The following is a 23500-nucleotide window of genomic DNA, read 5'->3' on the forward strand; positions in this document are numbered from 1 at the left end:
ATAGGCCTACATACACATACAAAACAGAATTTATATTTATATTTTTTTATATTATATTTATATAGGCCTAAAATATGTTGTCTATCCATTTTTCTGTCAGCCCATTTTAGGGTTGAAAGCAAAGTAGGTGTGTGTGTTTGCAGACTTTGGTATTTTATAAGCAGTGCAACAGCAAAACCAGTAAGACAAGCTTACTTCATGGAGAGACTGCATGCAACTAACGCAATCGTAATGTCTGGCTATATGCTTTCATTCAGTTCACTCCAGCCACAGTTTTCCCACCAAAATCTGTTCGAGGAGCAGTTTTCAACTCTGTAGTTATGCAACGTCAATTTAACACCCCCCTCTACCCTGCCCCCTTCTCTGAATCCGTTCCGCACTCCGAGGAGAGTCCGAGCCATGTTTTACTGCTCTCAGCGCACCTCGGTAAAATGGCTGTATCTCAGTGAGCCTCGTGCTGGTGTGATCCGTTCCTCGGCTGTAGTCTACTTCTGCGACAGAACCCCCACAAATTCCGTGTCGGTTAAATTTAATTTCCCGGGAACTCGGTGCGAAAGAGTCTAAAAAACGGAGCCGACGGTGGAGTCCGGATTCGGTCCGGCGTAAGGGGTGGGGATGAGTCGGGACACGGGTAAATTGTTGTAAAACTATTGTATTTACATTCAATGTTTCTCGTTTGATTGTGACCGACTCGCCGAGAGGGAGAGGGGGGGGATCATGGCCGCTCAGGTCGCCAGCGCTACCTCTCTCAACACCAGCCCGCCTTCCGAGCTGAAAAAACCGGATCGAGACCCAAAGGAGGAGTCGGTACCGGGGGAGAAGCAGCAGGAAAATAAGGAACCGGGACTCGAGAGCGGATCTCCGGCTCGAGGGGAACTGCAGGACCGGGCCGATGTGGGAAATGCTGGGGGAGGAGGGGAGTCGGAGATGAAAAACGGCAACGTGAATCCGACGAGGGTGAACAATAATCAAAATGAAAACACCGGGCCGGAGGGGAACAATCACCCTGGGATGGTACACCATCACGCGCCCGGGTTTCAACCCGCTTCCTATAACTACGCGCACCACTACGGCCGGGCCCCTTTTCATCAACATGGCGGACAACAAAGCCCTGGCATGGCAGCTGCAGCGGGGCCAGGCGCGCTGTCGAGCAGCATGATGGACCCCTATCAGCCCAACTCCCACGATCACGGCTTCCCGAACCACCAGTACAACAGCTACAGTCCGTTCGGGAACCGAAGCCCGTACCCGGGCCAGGGCTACGGCATGAACTCTCCGCGCAGCGCTCCTCAAGCCCAGGCGGTAGGGGGGCAGCCAGCCAAGCAGCAGCCAGCAGCGGCTGCATCTTACAGCAATCAGCGGTATAACATGGGAAACCCGCAGCCTACATCCACCCCGACTCTAAACCAGCTCCTCACCTCACCGAGCGGTACCCGGGGTTACCCGAATTACCCGCCGAGTGACTACAGCGGTCAGGACGGTGCTAAGGGACCAGCAGATATAGGCAGCAGCGGCGGGCAGTTCGGTGGGGGCCATCCGGGTTGGCAACAAAGGACCCATCACCCGTCACCCATGAGTCCTGGAAGTACCGGGCAGCCCCTGGGAAGAAACCAGGTAAAATTACAACCCTATTGCCTTTGAAAACGGCCTCTCTCTCGCTGTGCTCGAGTCATATGAGTGGTTGAAACACTGTGCTAGCTATTGTCTGAGCAAGAGACTATAAAATGGCTGCCTGCTTGGTTTTCCATAGCAGCTCATGCCTTTACTGCTAATAACGTAACTTTCCAAAAGCCGCAAGCTTCGTGGCTGGACTTGTGTTGTGAGATGAAAACTGTTGCCTATTATTGCTGGAGTTGAAGGTAGATCTCCGATTGAAGATGCGTATTTAGCTCAGGCTGATTCTCCACCAAGAAGGCTTCAACGCATTTAGCTTTTCCCTCATAGGCCTTTCTGTGTTTTTTATATGTGCCTTAATGTTATGCATATTTATCTAATATGCGATATTTAGCCGGTTGGTGTGTCGTTTGTCAGTTCTGATGTTAATTAGGAGCGTGATTAACACAAGATTAGCGGATATTTCATGTGGAAAACCCGTCTTGTGTAAACCGATACGTGAGTGTCAACACTTCTACAGTAGAGAAACACGTGCTGATTATCCTCATTTTGGTCTAAAATGTATTTAAGCACGTTTTAAAGGGATGTTACTAGTACATTTGATGAGGAAAAGCTTCGTTTTTAAAGCGTGGACTCAGCTGAATGGTCTGTGTGCGCTGCTTGTAAACACAAGCTCAGTGATTTGAGTAAGTGCAGATTGGGTCTTGGGTTGACATGCTCGCTGAGATCTGATTGGCTCTGCATCCTGTGCTCTTGGCCATTTATAATTGCATATGATGTAACACTGAAACACTTGCTGATTAGTTCATGTTGCTCACCTCCCTCACTCTTTCAGTAGTGTATTGTGTAAATATAAAATAAACATTGGCTTATGCTTTTAAGATGAATTCTACATATTCGAGAAATAGGAGTCTATTAATTCAATAAGTGAGGGGTTATAGTCAGACACTGACAGAATGTTGTCAGTTGATGTTTTAACATGCATTATATATGCAAATAATATATAAAGGATTTATGGACACAGGGCAATAAAATACACATGTTTGCAGATTTTATTCAAAGAATGTCAATAACAAAATTTGTGATTGGAAACTGGTTTCAAGTCACTCATCGACTGGCAATCTTTAGTGCATTTTTGAAGTTTCGGTTATTGAAGACACTTGAATAGTCTGTGTCTTATTTCTCTAGTCTGTTGGATATTGAGCGAGAAAATCTTTTTGAATTCTCTTTAATTCATGCCAGTTGTTTACAGTATGATGTTGTGCACGGTTTCCTGTCTGGTCATTCTCTGAATGCTAAATGCTTGTTCATGTGGTGCCTATCATGATTGTTTGTCTTGGATATGTCCAAACACTTTTAAGTGTAATTTCAAGGTTGAACAACATCTGTTTACCACAGTTAACTTAGTTTATCATACTAGGTTGGGGCTACATGTGCTTCAGTTTTGTCGCTGTGCATCTGATAAGGGGATTGAAACTCGGTTTGGAAGTTTTCCTTTCGGCCTAGAATTTCTGTTTATTTGTATTTATTTTTGTTTTCAAATTTTCTTTATTAATAACAATATGAGATTGTGAAATGAGAACCTGTGAAAAAACAGCTTTTATACCAGAATCTCAACCTGTTTTTCTGCCTCTTTCTTAAAATTTGAGCATTATTCCTTTTTGTTAACAAGATTAGGATCTCTATGCTCACTTTTAAATTTATTTATTTTTTTGGAAAAATGTCTCTTTATAAGGGAAGTTCTTGTCAAACTGAAGTATGATATGTGAGTTTGGCAGTGAAGATCTGCAATATTGTTGGGCCCATATATGTCCGGTATCATCATTAAAATGTGTTGATTGGGTTTTCAAACCATGTGACACAAGCAATCCCAATCCTAGCTAAAACACTATACCATTCAAAAGTTTGGAGTCAGTTGAATGTTTTTAATATATATGTATGTATTATTATTACTTTAATGTTAAAAAGTGATTTATTCCTGTGATGGCAAAGCTGAATTTTTAGCAGTCATTACTTCAGTCTTTAGTGTCACATGATCCTTCAGAAATCAATCTAATATGCTGATATGGTGCTCAAGAAACATTTCTTTTTATTATTGTTGAAAACAGTAATATTTTTATGGAAATTGTGAGATTGTTTTTTGGATGGGGAAGCTATGAGCAGCAGATTTTTATTAGATTTTTTTCATGACACTATAAAAGTACTTTCTGTTGCTAAATAATAGTATTAATTAAAAAAACTTACCGACTCCAAAAAGTAATGTAGGTCTTTTAGTTTTTGTACAGAACTTCTTGGTTATTAATTATATTAGCTTAATAGATTAATTTGGATATAGTTTTGAACTTTCTCTTATTATGTTTTATTTAATCTCAGACAGAGTTATGCTTACTGCAGCATCTAATGCCGTCCTGCCTTCAGTCTTCTGGTGTCCACCCCATCCCCCATGGCCAATCACAACGCTCGTGCAGCAGCCTCTCCTGCCAAGGGAGCCCTCACTTTATCTTATGCAGATTAGCCATGTGCTGCTTTTATTTATTTTATTTTTCCATTCGGACACTGGAAAATGTCAAGAGCAGCTTGCCCTCAGTCATTTCACACTTTAGAGCGTTTACAGCCGTAGACCTCCTTTCAAGGTTTGAACTCAAGCCAGATTCTAAACGAGCCTCCTAGATATTAGACCGACATCGTAGAGGAGGATTCACTGGTCCAAAGAGGATAGGATAACACGGTGTGCTTTCTTGTTTTGTTATAATTTAATGTTGTGTCATTCAATAATGATGTTTAAGCTTTGGTCATGTTTGAGTCAGTGCCCATCTGTGAAGAACGGATGATTGTGCCGATCCATTTTTCCACAGTCTGACTAGACAAAATGATACATACATAAAAAAAAAAGACTAAACAAAGGGTCATTTGAAAGAGTTGACTGACATTTGAATGTCTTCAATTTGGTTCCTAGTTTTGCCTCTGTCAGTTTAACACTTTATATCAACATGGATTTCATATGTCAATGTAACACTTGAATAGGCAGCCAGAATATGCACGAATGCATCATTTGTACATTGTCATTTGACATTTTAAAAGCAAAATGAGTTTTGTTTTGTCATCAGATACAAAGATGGCAAGAAGGACTTTGTCATATGAATGTGAGACTTGAAAGTGATCTGAATATGTGCACTTTCCAATTGCATTTATGGTGTTTGATTAAAGTTGTGTTGCTTATCACAGAATTTACAATAATTACATCAAAAGATCACTTTAATATAACAATGATTCATCCATTGCTTAATGAACTTAAAGATATTTTAAAGTAAAGATTATCACCTGACATAATAATCATATACCAGCAGCATGATATTCAAAATAAATATTGCCATTTTATAGTGTATAACAGTATCTGGGTAATGTCGCTAAATATATCTTGCTTTTTCAGGCTTCTGATTATGTTTTATATATAAAATATCAGAGACACCTTTAAAACATCTTTCATAACTCTCATATTTGCAGTTACAAAAAGGATCATGTTTAATGACATACTCTTGAGGAAAGTGGCTAATTAAAAAGCTTGTTAATGTCATCACCATATTCACAAAGTTGCATTATTTTATTTTAGATAATATTCAACATATCACCCAACCATATATTTTCACTTAATGTAATATGATGATATAAGTTTTATGCTTACTCATACAGTTAAAAAAGTAATACAAATATTATTACATTAAACATTTATCATGATTGCTTTCTGTTTTTATATATTTTTATGTTTAAAAAACTTTCAGCAGCTGTCACTTCAGTCTTCAGAGTCACATGATCCTTCAGAAATCATTCTAGTATGTTGATTTGCTGCTTAAACAGTTAAAAACAGTTGTGAAACTTACTATATTTGTGGAAACTATGAAGCATTTTTGAGGGTTCTTCGATGAATGGAAATCTTTAAGCATTTATATAGAAACGTTTGTAACGTAAATGCCTTTACTGCCACTTGTGGTCAGTTTAATGCATCCTTGATGAATACACGTATTAATTTTTCAAAAACGCATCTTACTGACCCCAAAATTTTGAACTGAATTCAGATATTTTGTGTAGGTGAACGCTGGAGAGGAGTTCATTTGGCTGCTTGGTAAATGTATTAAGCTGACCTTCAGGATTTCATGTTGAATAGCTTTTACAATCATGAAACAACAGTGGACAATATGTATGATAGTATACTTAGTATTTCATGTTTCAGAGCGTTTTTGTTTTTGAATGTACATGGAGGGGAATTATATTAAAATTATTTTTTTTCTGTGAGCCAGTTTTGTTCTCAAGTACATCAAGTAATTGTTGAAATGCAAGTATGTTACTAGTATGAAATACTGTACTTGAATGCAACACAAGTATTTAAATTGCATTCATTTTTAACCTGGAGGAGAACAGGATGCAGACTCATTGCAGTGCAGCCAGTATAATGATGTTAAATCAATTAACATTTAAAAATGTTTAATACAGTGAAAATAAATGTCTAAGCAGGGCTCTAGACTGCGACCATTTTTTGAGAGTGTGCGACTAAAAATTTGATGTGGTCACACTTGTGCGAGTGCATGGTCTGCGCTGCTCCAAAGCATCTGCTTCATACAGCGCGCGCTGCAGAGATTTCACTGATCACGTGAAGAGAGGCGCTTTGTGGGTAGAGCCTGGTTTATACTTTATACTTTATGCTCGCCACATAATACAGCATGTGATGTGTCCTATGCCATGCCTCGTCTTATTCGTTTTTGTTAATGTTATATAAGCTAGATAGTCATTGTAACCTACTGTTTTATTGTTGTTGTGCTTTTTAATTAAGAATAACAATGCATCTTTTAAAAAAATCCATCTTTTGTTTGTCTTAAAGTGAAAGGTGTATAGATATAAGCAAAACAGACAATTATCTTTTCTTGTAAAACGTGATACCAAGATTGCGAATTTGAAAGTGAAAGCGCACAAAAAAAGGAATTCCTGTTCACAAAATTTAAATCACAAATAATACTGATAAAAAAGAACGGGTTGAATGTTGAACACTTTCGTCACCATAGAACTATAAACTATGATAAAAGTTCATCAGCGTGCATTGATTAATCATATTTTGTATCAAATAAATAAATAAAAAATTTCACGGACGAGAATCCATAAAACACATTAAACTATTTTCCAAGGCTGCATGATATATTAAACCCATTTAAAAATAATTAAGCATAATTGTGAATTCACAAAAGCTATGATTTAAATAAATAATTATATGCGATGCAGTTCACACAGTATATGCTCTTTAATTATTTACATGTGTGTAGGTTAAGTGCGTGAATCTCACAGCGGCTCCGTTCACAGTAGCTCAGCAGGAACTGTTATCATCAGATTTGTAAGGTAAATGGGTGGTGATGGCGCAGTGGATAAGACGCATGCCTTTGGTGTGAGAGACCCGGGTTCGAATCCACTGTGAGACACCAATGTGTCCCTGAGCAAGACACTTAACCCCTAGTTGCTCCAGAGGCGTGCGACCTCTGATATGTATAGCAATTGTAAGTCGCTTTGGATAAAAGCGTCAGCTAAATGAATAAATGTAAATGTAAATCATTTATAAATCTACACAAACAGGAGAATACATGGTGATTTCAACATAAAAGCTCAAACCCTCACTCTGAGTTTACACGTTTTGATATCCACATATTCATTTAATCACAGTGGCTATAGCATTGCTGTCCTAAAGAAATGGCCAAATGTTAAAGATTAAGTGGACATTTGAATTAAATGGTGCTTGGTCAATATTAAACAAGGATTAGATCGCGCAGTAATGTGTAAAAATAATCATCAGGCCATTGGCGCCCCTGCAGGCCTTTGTTGTAATGCGTAATCCATATGATTTCTTGCTTTTGATATTGCATCATTGCTATTTTATATATATATATATATATATAGCTTTTAAAATGACTTAAAATTATATATGTATGTGTATATATGTATGTGTGTATGTGTGTGTGTGTATATATATATATATATATATATATATATATATATATATATATATATATATATATATATATATATATATATATATATATATATATATATATATATATATATATATATATATATATATATATATAATTATATAATTATATAATTTTAAGTCATTTTAAAAGCTATTGTTCACTTCTATTTTTATTACCAAAAAAAATAAAATGATTATAATTATAGGGCCCTATGAAATCCGTTTTATTTACAAATTCATTTTTTTTCCATTTAAATTTTTCTATACTCTGTTTTAATGGTTAAATGACATTTTATTAATCAAAAAGCCTGTCTAATTAAGTTTTACAGTTTTATCTGTACCAAATTCTGTTTTCCATTATTTTCTGGATTCCATTTTAATGGTTCCATTAAATTTGAATAATCAAAAGCATCTCCAATTAATTGATTTTATATTAAAAAAATTTTTTACTGCACATTTACATTTTTCACCTAAATAAATTCTGGTAAATAATATTTCTAGTAAATACTCCTTTACAAAGTGTTTTTTGATTATAATTTTAGTATTAGTAGACTAGAACACGTGGACATGTTGTCATTCTTGCACTAATACTGAACTTTGATTTCAGTGATTGGGACTATGAGATAGACGCTTGCTTCTTGCACTCTGTTGCGCTTTACTTTTGCTGTAAAAAAAGGATTTCATAGAAATTTGGATTTCATTTGGTTTAATAAAATATTAAGTAAAATTGTTGATTTTTTTTTTTGTGGGACATTAATCGTTTAGATTAACCGATCAATCGATAAATTAGTCGATAGATTAATCGAAATAAAAATAGTCGTTAGTGGCAGCCCTAAAATGATGTGCTCGTGCAACCAACTGAGAAAGTTAGTCGCACAAGTGCGACCAGTGGGAAGAATTGAGTCTAGAGCCCTGCTAAGGACACATAACAAAATATTATCAACTGCATGTGCATGCAATAGGATTGTCATCGCTTGTGGGTAATGAAGAGCTTCTAAAAGGAAAATAAAGACTTGGCTTACTAACACTTGAAATTTAAAAATACAGACCTATGTTTGAATCAGTCAGATTGTCTATGCGAAAGACTCCATAAGCTGATGCAATTAATGTAGTGCCATGTTCTGCAAATATCAGAATCGAATGCTGGAAACTTGCTGTATTTTGTTGTCCATCAGTGTTTGTGCGGTTGTTATTTGTTAGTTTACAACAAAATGACTTGTATTCCAACTCCAATATTTACGTGACATTATCTTGGACTTCTATTTTCCAGTGTTCATCTCATTGCAAGTCAAGCTGGACCTCTTCCCTCGTGTCATTAAGCCCTGTGTCATTCATTCGGTGCCAAGATTGCCGTCTTTTTCCGAAAAAAGGAAAAGCTGGCTTGGCCGAGGCTCAAGCAGAGCTACAGCTGGGATGTGTTAAATATTCGGCAGACTGCCCTCCATTTGAAATGAGTTATATATAGCACTGTTGACTTCCTTAACTAAGGCTGAGCAAGGTAACGGTCAGGTTAATAACCGTGGGAATCGGCAGCAGAGGGTTATTTGCTGTCTCTCTTTTTCCTTCTCCTTTTTCCACTGTAGTTTCCCCCCTCTGGCTGTTCTCTCTCTCTTCTTCTCTTGTGGTTTCTTACATTTTTATTCTGTCCTTGCTATTCTTTCATTTCCACCCTGGCTTTTTAAAATCAAATTCTCAAGTGTGGGAGTGCAGTAATACAGAATAATGGTTTGATTTAATGGTTTTGGAAAATGTGTCCTTGAGTTTTTAAAAAGCTTTGTAGATGTCTTTGTGTGAAACTCAGTTTATGCTTTTCTGTCATTATCTGTGAGATACCTTTGCTCAAACCACTTTGTCACTCTCGTTCCACAGACTCCAGGCTCCATGGATCAAATGGGGAAAATGCGTGGTCAGCCTTATGGGTCGGGCGGGCCTTATGCCCAGCAGCCCCATCAAGGGCCTCCTGCGGGGCCCCAGCAGGGGCCTGCTTACCCAGGCCAGGGCTATGGGCCCCCTGGCCCTCAGAGATACCCTATGGGCATGCAAGGACGTATGCAGTACGGCCAGCAGGTCAGTGATCTTTCTCAGTGGTTTAAGGGTTCACGGTTTTAATATGCTGCACTGTTGTAGTTAAATGAGTGAATATCCTGGTTATAAGTTGTGAAGCTAATAATGCTTTTTTTTTTTTTACCTATTGCGATGTGTTTTTTCATTTGATCAGAGGTAGGGGGAAAATACTCAGTTGTTTTGCAGTGTTCTTTTAGTGCTGACATCTGTTTTTTTGTTTTGTTATTTTTTTAAGTACACTGTAGAATGCTTTTTAAGATTTTAAATAGAATAGATACACAGACACTGTTTTCAAGGAAGAAGGTTCAAGGTAAAAAAAACAACCTTTTGTATAAAGTCGGGTTGCTAATAGTTCAACACAAAATTGCAGTCAAATTAAAAAGGAATATTAACACTGATGAATGAAGAAAATGCAATAGTAATAATAAATTATTATTGTTAACAATTCAAGATGTGCTATTACTGTAAGATCATTATTATCTTTGACCTTAACCTGTAATTCTATAAAAAAAATGTTTGATACCTTAAATTCAACGTTGTTTTACAATGTCATTATGCACCAAATATTACCTCAATATCTTATGTTTAAATTTCAGAATTATATTAATTTGAAGTAAAAAGATTTTTGGGACTTTAATTTTTGGGTTAAATCACAGTGTATCATACTGTTTGGTGTTACAAAGCTTGGCAAAAATAGCAACGTGTAGCATATTGTGTCCCAGGTATCATGGGATCTTAGCCATTCCTAGCCTTAATACATAATTACAAATGTGATGCTGGACAAGGTCACACTTTCTGGTACAATAACTACATTTTATCCTTGTCTTGTTATTTAGGGAATAGGAAGGATAAAATGTTGTTGTGCTGTGTACAGGTTATAAATAAAACCCATCTGATCTCTTTTAGCAATAAACTTTCTGTCCTAGTTTTAATATTAAATATTTATGTAAACTCATATTAACAATAACATGGAATTCTAAAATTGTAATTTTCAGTGCTTGGAAGAGTCATGGAAATTTCTGATGTTGAAATATCAGTTTTCTATTAACGCTGAGTGCTAAAAACCTTCAGCAATGCACGGTTTTAAAGACGATTTTACTTTCTTACTGATAACATTTTGTACATTTTTTAAAAGTAGCAATTTTAAACTATGAATTTTCATCCTTTAATCAAGAACGAACTGGAAAAGTAATGGAAATTCAAGAAGTCTACTTTTATAAAGCTAAATACAACACATATTGCTTCAAAGCAGCTGTACAGTAATGAACAGGAAAAACCGCGTCAGTATCACAAATTAATTTGTCAAAGGAAGTGGGAGCCTTGTCTATTGCATGTCAATAAAAAGAACTTGTCTTTTTGTATATTTACCCATGTGATATAAATCAGTGTGGGAAATACCATAAGTATAATGATCTTTAGTGCCATCCTACTTGTTTGCACAGATGCCATCATATGGACAGCAGGGACCAGGGGGTTATGTGCAGCAGGGGCAGCAGCCCTATTATGGCCAGCACGGTCAAGGGCCTCACTCGGGCCAGCAGCAGTCGCCATACCCCGGGCCTTCCCCTGGACAACCAGGAGGTCAGGGACCTTATTCACAGCAACCTCATGGCCCCCAGTCAGCTGGCCCACATGGACAGGCTGGCCCTCCTTACCAACAACCCCACATGCCCCAGCAGCCACAGGGGCAGATGACCGGCCCTTCGCCGGGCCCGTCGCAGTCCCCGTACTCGCAGTCCTCGGCGCCACCCCAGGCCAGCCAGTCTCCCTATCCACAGCAACAGGTGCCTCAGTCCCAGCCCTCGCAGCAGGGGAGCTCCCAGGCTCCTCCTGCATCCCAACCCAGTTACCCTCCTGCTCAAGGTCCCCAACAACAGCAGCAGCCACCGCCAACATCACAGCAGCCACCGCAGACGCCCACACCTGCTTCTCAGCCGCCCGCGGGACACGGACAGATGCCGCAGGGACAGCCCTCATCGTACTCCCAGAATCCCCCACAACAACAACAGCAGCAGCAGCAGCAACAATCGCCATATCAGCGTTTTCCTCCTCCTCCTCAGGTAACTTAAGCTTTTGGCTTTCGTATGAAAGTGGTGGTTCAGGATGGATGAAAATGAGATAATGAAAGTGAGAGTTACTGAGATCGACTGTCACCACGGTGCCCTCGAGCAACAGTTCTAAAGTATAGGTAATGCTTTGCAACAAAATGTAGTTAATGCATTAAGTGTCAGTAATTAACAATGATTAACAATTTATTATCATTGGGTAATGTTAATCAGCATTAGCATATTAGAATAATTTTTCAAGGATCATGTGACACTGAAGACTGGAGTAATGAAAATTGCTGATGAAAATGTAGCTTTTTGATCACTGGAATTAATTGCATTTTAAAATAAAGACAATGGAAAGCAATACAGAACACAGTTATTGTGAATTGTAAAAATATTTAACTGTTTTAAATATTAGAGGCTAGAGGAGACTTTGTTTTAAAACAAAAAAATCTGACTCCACAGTAATGTCTTATTTTCTTCTAATAATAATAGTGTATTATGGAACATTAATTAACCGTGAATAATAGTACATTTATGAATTCACTTAATCTAGGTTAAAAAAAAATGAAATGGTTGTTCATTGTTAGCTTAAACCTAATGCAGTAACTAATGTTAACAAATGTAATCTTGTTGTAAAGTGTTAAGTATCTGCCGAATAACAATGTAAATGTATACATTTTCTGTGCTGGATGGTGTTTTTAACCCCGTTTATTTCTGAACATAATGCAAATTTAAAGGTGGGATGTTAATAGCATGTTTAATATTCACTTTGTGTGTTGGAACTAAATTGGATGACTGCTTTTGCATTTATTTGAAGTCTGGAATGCATTTCATTTCACAGTGCCACCACATTTACAGACTCGTACGGTAATAAAAGCAGTATTGTAACTGGTTATTCTTAAGTAAAAAAACAGAAACTTGTATTACTAACAGTGAAACTGACCTAAACCCAGCATGTAATATTTGTAAGCAGAAGCATCTATATATGCGTCCACTGTCCTAAATACCAACTTTGACTGACCTGGGATGCCTTTCTCCCCCCCACAGGAGATTTCCCAGGAGTCTTTTAGCTCCCAGTCCAGCGCTCCCCCCTCCGGTCCTCCTCTGGCATCGAAGAGCAGCTCAGAGGACATGCAGGGCAGACCCTGCAGTCTACCAGTGAGTCTGACACTTTCATTTCACACAAGCTGTTGACTGCGTCCAACCGCATTTAAAGATGCATTGTGAATTTGACATTCACGAATGCGCAATCAAGTTGTTTCAGTCAAACGCTCTATTTTATGTTGACTTTTATTTTGAGGTAATTAGCTTGAAGATAAGAGCATAATTCAGCCTCAGCTGCACCTTTATCTCTGGAGTGATTATGTAGGACCTTTGGGGTTGTTGATAAATGAAGAACTTCATGTGGTCTGTCACGGAAATATATGCTGTCGGTTCTCTCTCTACCTTTTTTCTGTACTCTACTACATGTGAATTCTGCTTCTCTGTCTCCAAGATTTAATTGCATTTGACTGTGTTATGCGAGACTGTGTCTGAAAAGGACACATGGAGAGACACCCAGCTGCGCTGACTCGGCACACGTGCAGCCGACTGCCGTAACTATGGCAACCTCAGGGACGCTGTGATCTCACTTTTTTCCCCCTCCTAGATGAGATAAATAAGGCCAGCAGCCTCTGGCTGTGTGATTGTATGTGTACGAGAGCACTTGAGCGTGTGTGTCCCGGAGAGGGAAAAAAAAACTGTGACCGAGTTCATTGTTGCCGAGTGGAAGAAGCTGTCACTGGGAGATTTATTCTAAAGAAGAAGAAAAGTTTTTGTGGTATAATAAAATTTTGATATTGTGCTGCTGATTTAAAAAAATGTTTTGTGAGCGAGTCCTTGGGCTTATTTTCAGTACAGAATATCTATCTTGCCTTGGCCTAACAATTAAGCAACAAACCTTATCCAGAGCCTACAAGACATACTAGTGTTTCCGAATGTGGATTTATTTTTTAGCAATATTCTTTCATTTCTGTGAAATTAGTTCTTTGAGATGGCTTCATTTTTAAATCCCTAGCAGAAATGCTGGAATACCAAATGATAACACCAGCTGAGCCTGTTTTTTTTTTTTTATTTTTTTTATTTCTAGTTTTTTCTCTTCTAGTTATGTTTTTGTTTTTCTATGGGAACACACAGATTATTTTTTCCCCAAGCACGTTCATATTTGCAGTGCATGAAATGGAAATAACATGCATTTTCTAAATGAATGTTATTGGTCTTACTGTGACAGATTCATTTTTCAAAATTATTATTTTTTGAATCTTAACATCATAACTCAACCTTTCAGTGAAATGAGACTTCTCTCTGGTGACACTTGCCAGACTCCAACCATTTAGTCTGCTTAAACCGGAGCTCACATTTCAGATCTGCCATTCATCTAATGAACCATCATTGGATGGTTTCCGCCCTACAATTTTTTTTTTTCTTCCTTTTCCAAAAAATCAGAGGAAAAGATCTGTCGCTACTTCTGTTACATTACGACTTCCATCTTAGATTTTTCTGACCTTCTCTCTATGGTTCTCTTTGCTTAGGACCTATCCGGTTCAATCGATGACCTGCCTACTGGTACGGAGGGCGCTTTGAGCCCTGGTGTCAGCACATCTGGAGTATCCAGCAGTCAAGGAGAACAGAGCAATCCAGCACAGTCACCCTTCTCCCCTCACACTTCTCCCCCGGTGGGCTCTCCTGCCAGTGCCTCAGCATCTCGTTCTGGGCCACTGTCCCCTGCCACGATGCCTGGTAGGGCTAGTACACCTTAAGTTATTTTGAAATGTGTTCATGCCACTCTATGGGACAATCATCAGGAAGATGGTTTGGAATCGTTACACACATTAAATATTAAGAATATTTTGTGGCACCAATTGCAAATTTTTCTTTTCTTTTTTTTGAGCAAATGACATGAGTTTGTGGTTTGACTACCAGTTTATCCTTACTAATGGAAGATGGTGGAGTGCTTGAAACACTTAAAATTTAAAATGTATAAAAAAAAATCTTGTTCAAGTTATAGAATGTGATTTATTTTTTACAATTTATTAATTTCGTTTTTTTAACCACATTGGAATTTCTCATTTTTAGGGAACCAGATGCCTCCCTGCCCTTCGAGTGGACAGTCTGATGGGATGATGCACCCTTCAATGAATCAACCTGGCATGGGTCCAGAAAGAGGTAACTCGGTCTGCATAATTTGAAAAAGACAGGAATTGTTTTCCATCCAAATGCTCTCTTTTTATTTATTGTATCAACACATTATATTATTATATAGGATATATTCAGAGAAACCCTCAGATGGCACCCTATGGGTCTCCACAGTCTAGCTCTGCGTTGTCTCCTCGTCAGTCATCTGGAGGCCAGGTGCATGCTGGAATGGTCCCTTATCAGCAGAACAACTCTATGGCAAACTATGGGCCTCAAGGTGGTCAATATGGCCCACAGGGTAAGGGGTAACAGCGACTTGTTACAATTAAGAAAAATAAGTCCCTTGTTGAGAGAAGTTATTGTAGTGGAGGTGCAGATATTGGGCTTTTATTTATTTATTTTTATTTTATTTGTTAGGGACAGATACAATAAACATAGATGGAACTGAAACAACAGTCATCCCATGCACGTACCATAGTGCTTATAGCCAAAGCTAATTCGCAACACTTGTCCCTAGAACAAGTGTTCTCTTTCTCTTCTTGCTGTCCTTCCAAATCCTTCTCACTCTCCCTCTTTTTCTCTCTGTGCGACCAGTGGATCACAGTCTGGTTATTTTTAGCGTCAGTGAAAAAAAGGAAGTTGACGTAGCATGGCTCACGTCAGTTGAGCAGCTACAGTGACTGTGGGTTACAGCAGCGCTACATGCTGCTAAAACACTCAAGGGCCTGGAAGTCTCTTAACAAGCCCACCAATGAGGCAACCATACCCCAACACATTCGGCCAATGCTAATTGTTAATACTGTTGTGTTCAGACTTTGTTTCATTCCCAAATTGTAGCATTGGATAAGATTTCTTATTAAATGTTTTATTTCTCTCTACAGAAAGATGCAGCATAAGCAATATGGTGTTTTGATTAACTTAACTGCTTTAATATTGTCATTGTACAACTGCTTTAATATTGTCATTGTACAACTATTATTGATATAGCATTATAATGGTTTGTTTTGCATTCCAATGCATGCATTTAACTGTACTGTACTTTTTTTGCAATTGTGGAAACATTGTATCAAATTAGAACTTCCTGTCTTCCTCTTCAGGTTACCCCAGGCAGCCTGGTTACAGTGGCATGCCTAATGCCAATTACCCAGGCCCTGGCATGGGCGGATCCATGAACCCTATGTCTGGACAAGGAGGAGCGCCAATGTTTGCTGGCATGCCGGCTGGAAGGATGCCTCATGGACAGATGGGTGCACGTCCCTATGGCCCCAACATGAGTCCCAATATGGGTCCTAATATGGGCAACATGCCCCCTCAAGTGGGAACCGGGATGTGCCCACCTCCAGGCCTCAACAGAAAGGCACAGGATGCCGCATCAATGCAGCACGGACCCGCCAACTCAATACACAACAGGTACACAAGAGCTGAAATACAACTGAAGTTATGCATTATCATTGTTCTGTAACAAATGTCTGATTTGTTAGCCTTGTCTCCTTTTTGAGTACAAACTGGATCCAGTCAGGTAGTTTGACGTTAAATGCGTTTTGCCTCCTAGGCTACCAGGTTACACCAATATGTCTCCTGGTCCCGGGATGATGGGCTCAGGACCTTCATATGGCCCTTCCATGAACAACATGCCTGGAATTATGAATACCCAGGGTTCGCCCTACCCTATGGGTGGTAACATGGCTAACAACACTAGTGGTAAGATAAAAAAAAAAAAAAAAAACTGTTTTGTATGGTACGAAAAAAAAGTCATTTTTACCTGCCAGGTCACGATCATGGTTAATGTATCAGTTTTTCTCTTAGGCATGTCCCCTGGTCCGGACTTTGGTATGGATGGGAAACTTAACCAAGCCCAGAAAATTAATAACAAAGTTGAGGGGACGCCCAAGACAGAATCAAAATCCAAGGTTTGCTTAACACTTAGATAAAAGTGTAATGTCTTTACAGCAGAAATCAGTCATCCTTTGTTGCACTTCCTGTGTAATTCCTTTTATATAAACTGCGTCTGCCTAGAAGTCAAATTCCTCCACAACAACCAATGAGAAGATCACTCGGTTGTATGAGCTAGGCCCAGAGCCAGAAAGAAAGATGTGGGTAGACCGTTACTTGGCTTTCATAGAAGAAAAAGCCATGGGCATGAGTAACCTGCCGGCTGTGGGACGCAAGCCCCTTGATCTCTTCCGCCTCTACGTGTCTGTCAAGGAGATTGGAGGTCTTACACAGGTATATTCAAGTTGTCCATACACATTAAGATAATGTTGAAGGTTGAAGGTTTGCTTATATCCTTTGGCATCCTTGTAATTGCAGGTTAATAAGAACAAAAAATGGAGGGAGCTGGCCACAAATCTGAACGTGGGGACCTCCAGCAGTGCTGCCAGCTCTCTGAAAAAGCAGTACATTCAATGTCTGTATGCTTTTGAATGTAAGATCGAGCGTGGCGAAGACCCACCACCTGACATTATGTCTGTAGATAGCAAAAAGAACCAGGCCAAGATTCAGCCTCCCTCCCCAGGTGAGTTCTGGCGTCTTGGATCTTAACAATTTAACTGCTGCAACAAAAAACCTATTCTAAAATTAAGTAAGGAACATAAAATAATGGTCTTGTTTATATTTTTTAAGATAAAAAAACTTCAGTTATTGAAGCATCATCATCATATGTTTATGAATTAATACTGTATGTGCAATTTAAGCTCTTTATTTAGAAGCACATATGAAATGGGCATAAGAAAGATACATTATAATAACATGATAAATGTGTGAACATATGAATCATTGCAATATCTCTAATGACCAGTTGCAGAAGTCACAAGTGAACTTTAAGGGGCCATGAAACCCTTAAACACATTTTTGCAGATCTTTACAGATTGCAGATTGGAGAGTATGTGTGTATGTCATTTAGATTCTGAGCATTTCTCTGCATTATTCATGAGAACTCGTTTCATTACACTTTAACTGCCCAAGAAATTGGCTTGTGGTACTAATGATGTTGTAGTACTTGCATGTAAATATAAGGAACATAAAAGTATAATGTTTCCTATCTTTTTTTTTTTTTTTTTTTTTTTTTTTGGCATGGAACAGCTGGATCTGGCTCTCTTCAGGGGCCCCAGACGCCACAGTCCACCAGCAGCTCCATGGCAGAAAGCGGAGACTTGAAGCCCCCTACTCCTGCCTCCACCCCACACAGCCAGATGCCCCCAATGCCAAGTGGCAGGTGAGATTTTCTCAATTGTCTTGCAGTACTGTTTGCGTTATTTGAGTGTGAACCACTCCTTACCTGCCCTGTTTCTTAGGAGCAGTGTGAACCTGCAAGATCCATTTGCTGATAGCGACTTCTCTCGGAGAAACACTATGACGCCCAACTCTGGCTACCAATCAGGCATGAGCACCCCAGAGATGCCTGGACGCATGGGACCCTATGAACCCAATAAAGATCACTTCAGTGGTATGCGAAAAGGTTTGTATTGTAGTCATGTAATCCTAGTCCATTATAGTTCATTATAAGCTACCTGGTGTAATGAGCTGTGTGCTTGTGGCCCTAGTTGGAGAACAGTTTATTCCTGGTGGGCAGGGTCCCAACAGCAGTCTCGGTGATCAGTACAACAGGGGACCACCAGGCCCTATGGGAAACATGCCCATGGGGCAGCGGCATCAGTATCCATATGGCCCCGGCTATGACAGGAGGTACATTGAAACTTTGCTTTGGGAAGAAGCTAATTCCTTTACTTTCATTGGTGTTATGTAAATGATGCAATGAACCTTGAACCTCTCCTGTGTTGTGTTGCGTAGACCAGAGTCCGGGATGGGCCCAGAAGGCAGCATGGGGCCTGGAGTGCCACAGCCAAATATGATGACTTCCAATGCCGAATCTGGGATGTACTCACCAAATCGTTATCCTCCACAGCAACAGCGGTCAGTCCACTAATTAGTTCATTTTTATGGAGATTGTATTTGTATATCTGCTATATCTAGTTCTCATTTCTCTTGCATATGGTTCTCTGTGCAGGCATGAGTCCTATAGTAATCAGTATCCTGGTCAGGGTGCGCCTCCTGGTGGCTCCTATCCGAGTCAGCAGCCTGGAATGTACCCGCAACAACAATCGGTAAGAAAGCGGTTAATAAAACGATCTGATGTTTTCTATATGACTAAATGATACTGAAAGCCTTTTCACATATTTTAAATGTAATTTGTTGCCTTTAGAACTACAAAAGACCAGGTGATGGTGGTTACCCACCTGCTAAACGGCATCATGACGGTGAGATGTTCAGTGGGCCATACAACGCTCCGCAGCCACAGCCACTGCCGCAGGCTCCCCCTAGTGGTCCCTCAAGTGGTCAGGAAATGTATAACCAGTACAACAGTTCCTACCCTGCCTCGGACCGTCGTCCACCTGGTCCCCAGAATCAGTTCCCTTTCCCCTTTGGAAGAGATCGGATGCAAGCAAGTACGGGCCCAAACTCCCAGGGTTCCATGCCTCCTCAAATGATGGGCAGTCCAATGCAGTCTGGTCCTGACGGTCCTCAAGGTGGCATGTGGCAGGGCCGAGGTGATATGGGCTACCCCAGTTACCCTAACCGTCAGGGACCTCCTACTGGTCCCAGTCAAGGCCCTGGCTACCCTGCAATAAATCGATCTGAAGACATGATGCCATCTGAACCACGCATGAATCATGAGGGCCAGTGGCCTGGGCCACGACAACCCCCATATGGCCCTAGTGGGGCAGGTCCACCATTGAGCAGACCCTTGCAGTCAAATTACCAGTCTCCCCAAACCATGCAAAACCACATTCCACAGGGGTCAAGCCCCACGCCCATGCCTCGGCCTATGGAAAGCAGGACTTCCCCCAGCAAATCAACCTACATGCCCAGCAATATCAAAATGCAGAAGGCGGGACCTCCAGTGCCTGCATCTCACATTGTACCTCCCTCAGTACAGCCTCCAATGATGAGAAGAGACCTATCCTTCCCTCCAGGTTCCATAGAGGCAACATCACCAGTTCTCAAATCACGTAGGCGTCTTACCATGAAAGAAATAGGTATGAGTAAATTATTGTTTTGTAGTAAATTACATTTTGGTTATTTATCAAGCTCAGTCCTGAGAGGTACAGAAAGATAACTGTACTACTTTTTGTAGGCACTCCAGAAGCATGGAGAGTCATGATGTCTCTTAAATCGGGACTGTTGGCGGAGAGTACATGGGCTTTAGACACCATCAACATCTTGTTATATGATGACAACAGTATTTCAAATTTCAACCTTGTACAGGTGAGTAATTTTTGGAAAATTACAAAAATGTTTATTGCAATTACTTAAGTTTCATTCTAAGTAATGTATTAATATTTTCTTTTAAAGCTCCCTGGTTTCCTGGAACTAATCGTAGAGTATTTCCGCCGTTGCCTCATTGAGATCTTTGGGATTCTGAGGGAATATGAAGTTGGGGATCCAGGACAAAGAGCTCTTTTAGATCCCAGTGTGCTCAAAAAAGATGAAAACATTGTGGATGATGAGGCATTGCTTGAGGGCATGGAGGAAGATGGAGAAACAGAGGAGGAAGATGAAGGAGAGGAAATGCACAGGTCAAAACATCAGGAACAACACATGGCACAAGGACCTCTCCAGATAAAGCAGGAAGAAAAGCCAAGGACACTTGAAGACTCTGTGAAGAAAGAAGATTGCCAAGGGACTGAAGGAGAGTCATCTGCAGAATCCAAGACTTCAGAGCCACCATGTCTCGAGTTGGCTGTTACTCAAGAGAAGCCCAAACAGGCTAGCAAGTTTGATAAGCTTCCCTTGAAGATTGTGAGAAAAAAGGATCCATTTGTGGTGGACTGCTCAAATAAGCTTGGTCGGTTGCAGGAATTTGACAGCGGCCTCCTGCACTGGAGTATCGGTGGAGGTGATACAACAGAACACATTCAGACCCACTTTGAAAGCAAGATGGATCTGTTGCACCATCGGAAGTGTCTTCCTGCGCAGGTCCCTGACAGGAAGAGAGGAGCTCAGAAGGACAGCCAGGCACCCTCGCTGCCCACATCCAGTGAAGAGAATGGGAAAAAAGTGGACCGGCAGCCCTCTCCAGAGTCATCTACTGAGAAAGTGACCAATGGAATTTCAGATATGAGGGACGACAGACCTGCTGACTCCTTAGAAACTGCCTCTGAGGGGACTTCACACATAGAGAAAGATGAAGAGAAACAAGTAACAGAGGCGACAACTTCAGCAAACATTAGGCCAGCACCTCCAAGCCCATCATTACAGGGTCAGCGCTCCATCGCCGTTTTAGAAGATGAGCCACACAGCAAGGATGAAGCTCCTCTCGTCACTCTCTCAGACTGGCAAGACTCCCTTGCCCGTCGCTGCATCTGTGTCTCCAACATTGTCCGCAGCCTCTCGTTCATCCCGGGCAATGACTCGGAGATGTCAAAGCATCCAGGGCTATTGCTACTGCTGGGCCGCCTGTTGCTTCTCCACCATCGTCATCCAGAGCGTAAGCAGGCGCCTTTAACCTACGAGAAAGAGGAGGAGGTGGATGAGAGTCTTTGTAGCAAGAAAGACGAGTGGTGGTGGGACTGTTTGGAGGTACTGCGGGAAAATTGCTTGGTCACTCTTGCCAACATCTCAGGCCAGCTTGACTTCTCTGTCTACACTGAGAGCATCTGCCTGCCTCTGCTGGATGGCTTGCTCCATTGGGCCGTTTGTCCTTCAGCGGAAGCCCAAGACCCCTTCCCTAGTCTCGGGCTTAACGGCGCCTTGTCCCCCCAGAGACTAGTCCTGGAGACCCTCTGTAAGCTCAGCATTCAGGACAACAATGTGGACCTCATTCTGGCGACGCCACCTTTTAATAGATTAGAGAAGCTGTTTGGTAACCTTGTGCGTCTAGTTGGAGAGCGAAAGGTGCCTGTTTGTCGGGAGATGGCGGTCGTGCTGCTGGCCAATCTCGCACAGGGTGACAGCCTGGCGGCCCGTGCCATTGCAGTACAGAAGGCCAGTGTAGGGAATCTATTGGGCTTCTTGGAGGACAGCTTAGCGGCTACGCAGTTCCAGCAGAGCCAGGGTTCTCTACTGCACATGCAGGGATCACACTTTGAGCCAACAAGTGTGGACATGATGCGGCGGGCTGCTCGGGCTCTGCTCGCTCTCGCTAAGGTGGAGGAGAACCACTCTGAGTTTACGCTGTATGAATCGCGGCTACTGGACCTTTCTGTCTCCCCGCTCATGAACTCATTGGTATCCCATGTCATCTGTGATGTACTCTTTTTGATAGGCCAGTCATGACAGCTGTGCGGAGCTTTGGCTCCACTTTCTCTGTTATTCGTACTTCCCCCTTGCCTGTCCTCCCCATTGGCGAGTGGGGATTGAAAGCAGAGAAAATTGACTTTCTTGTTTTTTTGTTTTGTTTTTTTAATTTATGCAAGCCCTTTTATATTACACCCACTGGTCCCCCTTTTCTCTGCGTCTCACTTTGGGAAGGTTGTCACGAATTTGCTGTGGATCATGAACCAGAGCCTCAACACACTGACACAAACTGTAACACTGATGCCAACTAGATGACATGGACAGGGACCCCAACTTTTGTGTCCTTGTCTGAGGGGAAAGTACTTTTTTATAATAAAATAAATAAATGAATAAAATAAATAGCTTGAAAAAACAAACTATTTACCAAAGTTGCTGTCTTGTTTACAGTGAGTTTTGGGGTTAATTGTCTCTTTGTCCTCCCCAAGAGGGTGCAAATAATACACAGCTCTTGTTCACTTTGACAGGTGGACTCTTCATTGTTTGGTGGTTGTATTTTGATGCTACACGGTCAACCTTTCTGGATGCGTGTACAGCAGAAATGAGTTGTCATTTTCTGTATAGTACTCCACAACTGTAAACACTGCAAACGTACTGCACTGTTCCACATGGGGAAAATGTTGGCTCAGTCGGCTTCGTTTTTAAACAGTTTTTAAACCATTAGTTTGCTGGTAAGGAGAATACCCCCCAAAGTATCAAGGACGTACAACACCCTGACCTCTTCTCTTTAACCCTTGATTGTATGAATTGACCCCTATAAAGAAATCACCTCCTAGGACTGGTTTTCAACTTAAGATACAGCCGAGGCTGTACTGTATATAAGATGTTGTACATTTTCACCTCCTTTTCTCTCTTTCTCTCCCTCTCTTTCACACACTCTCTTGCTTCTTATCCCTTTTTATCTATCAAGAATGAGAGCGGACACTCAAGTTGGGTTATTGCATCAAAATGCCTAGGTATATAAACTGAACCATCTTTTGGCCTCCACGGTTCCTCCATAGTGCAGCAAACAACTGAAATATTTTAATTTCATCTCCTGGTACAACAAAATAACTCTAGATGAAGAAACACAGTTGAGATTTTTTTCTCCAGTGATATGAATTCTGCATATTTGTATTTCAGACTATGTAGCTTAATGTAAATTCCTTGTTTTTTTCCCTTTTTGGCTCAATGAATATCATTTATTCACTATGAAATCTTTATACTATATGTTCCACGTGGTAAGAATAAATGTACATTAAATCTTGGTAAGATGTTTGTGATTATTTTCATTTATATAATTAAAAAACAAACAAAA

At 40.5% G+C, this 23500-nt stretch overlaps 1 protein-coding gene across 2 annotated transcripts; it reads left to right on the forward strand.

Annotated features, from left to right (window-relative positions):
* The first annotated feature begins 469 nt into the window (after positions 1-469).
* Positions 470-23453, forward strand: LOC306887602 (AT-rich interactive domain-containing protein 1A-like). 2 transcript variants are annotated; one of them, XM_079445465.1, is made up of 20 exons: positions 470-1614; positions 9491-9688; positions 11128-11745; positions 12784-12894; positions 14307-14514; positions 14851-14940; positions 15038-15208; positions 16008-16320; positions 16463-16611; positions 16717-16820; positions 16927-17136; positions 17221-17425; positions 17992-18124; positions 18204-18367; positions 18453-18594; positions 18700-18822; positions 18917-19013; positions 19112-19946; positions 20045-20175; positions 20263-23453. In XM_079445465.1, the coding sequence occupies exons 1-20, from the start codon at positions 718-720 to the stop codon at positions 22183-22185; spliced, it is 6822 nt and encodes a 2273-aa protein (XP_079301591.1). In that variant the 5' UTR covers positions 470-717; the 3' UTR covers positions 22186-23453. The 2 variants fall into 2 exon arrangements, with proteins under 2 accessions (XP_079301591.1, XP_079301592.1); XM_079445466.1 differs by having other exon boundaries at positions 18210-18367.
* The last annotated feature ends 47 nt before the right edge of the window (positions 23454-23500 follow it).

This window comes from Barbus barbus, assembly GCF_936440315.1.
Source record: "Barbus barbus genome assembly, chromosome: 21".
NCBI lineage: Eukaryota > Metazoa > Chordata > Actinopteri > Cypriniformes > Cyprinidae > Barbus > Barbus barbus.

Excerpts from the sequence above, each read along its gene's own strand:
- LOC306887602 (XM_079445465.1), top strand. The coding sequence starts at position 718 with ATGGCCGCTCAGGTCGCCAGCGCTACCTCTCTCAACACCAGCCCGCCT. Across the intron at positions 12,895-14,306 it reads GCAGACCCTGCAGTCTACCA|GACCTATCCGGTTCAATCGA; the intron begins GTGAGTCTGACA and ends CTCTTTGCTTAG. Across the intron at positions 15,209-16,007 it reads TGGTCAATATGGCCCACAGG|GTTACCCCAGGCAGCCTGGT; the intron begins GTAAGGGGTAAC and ends CTTCCTCTTCAG.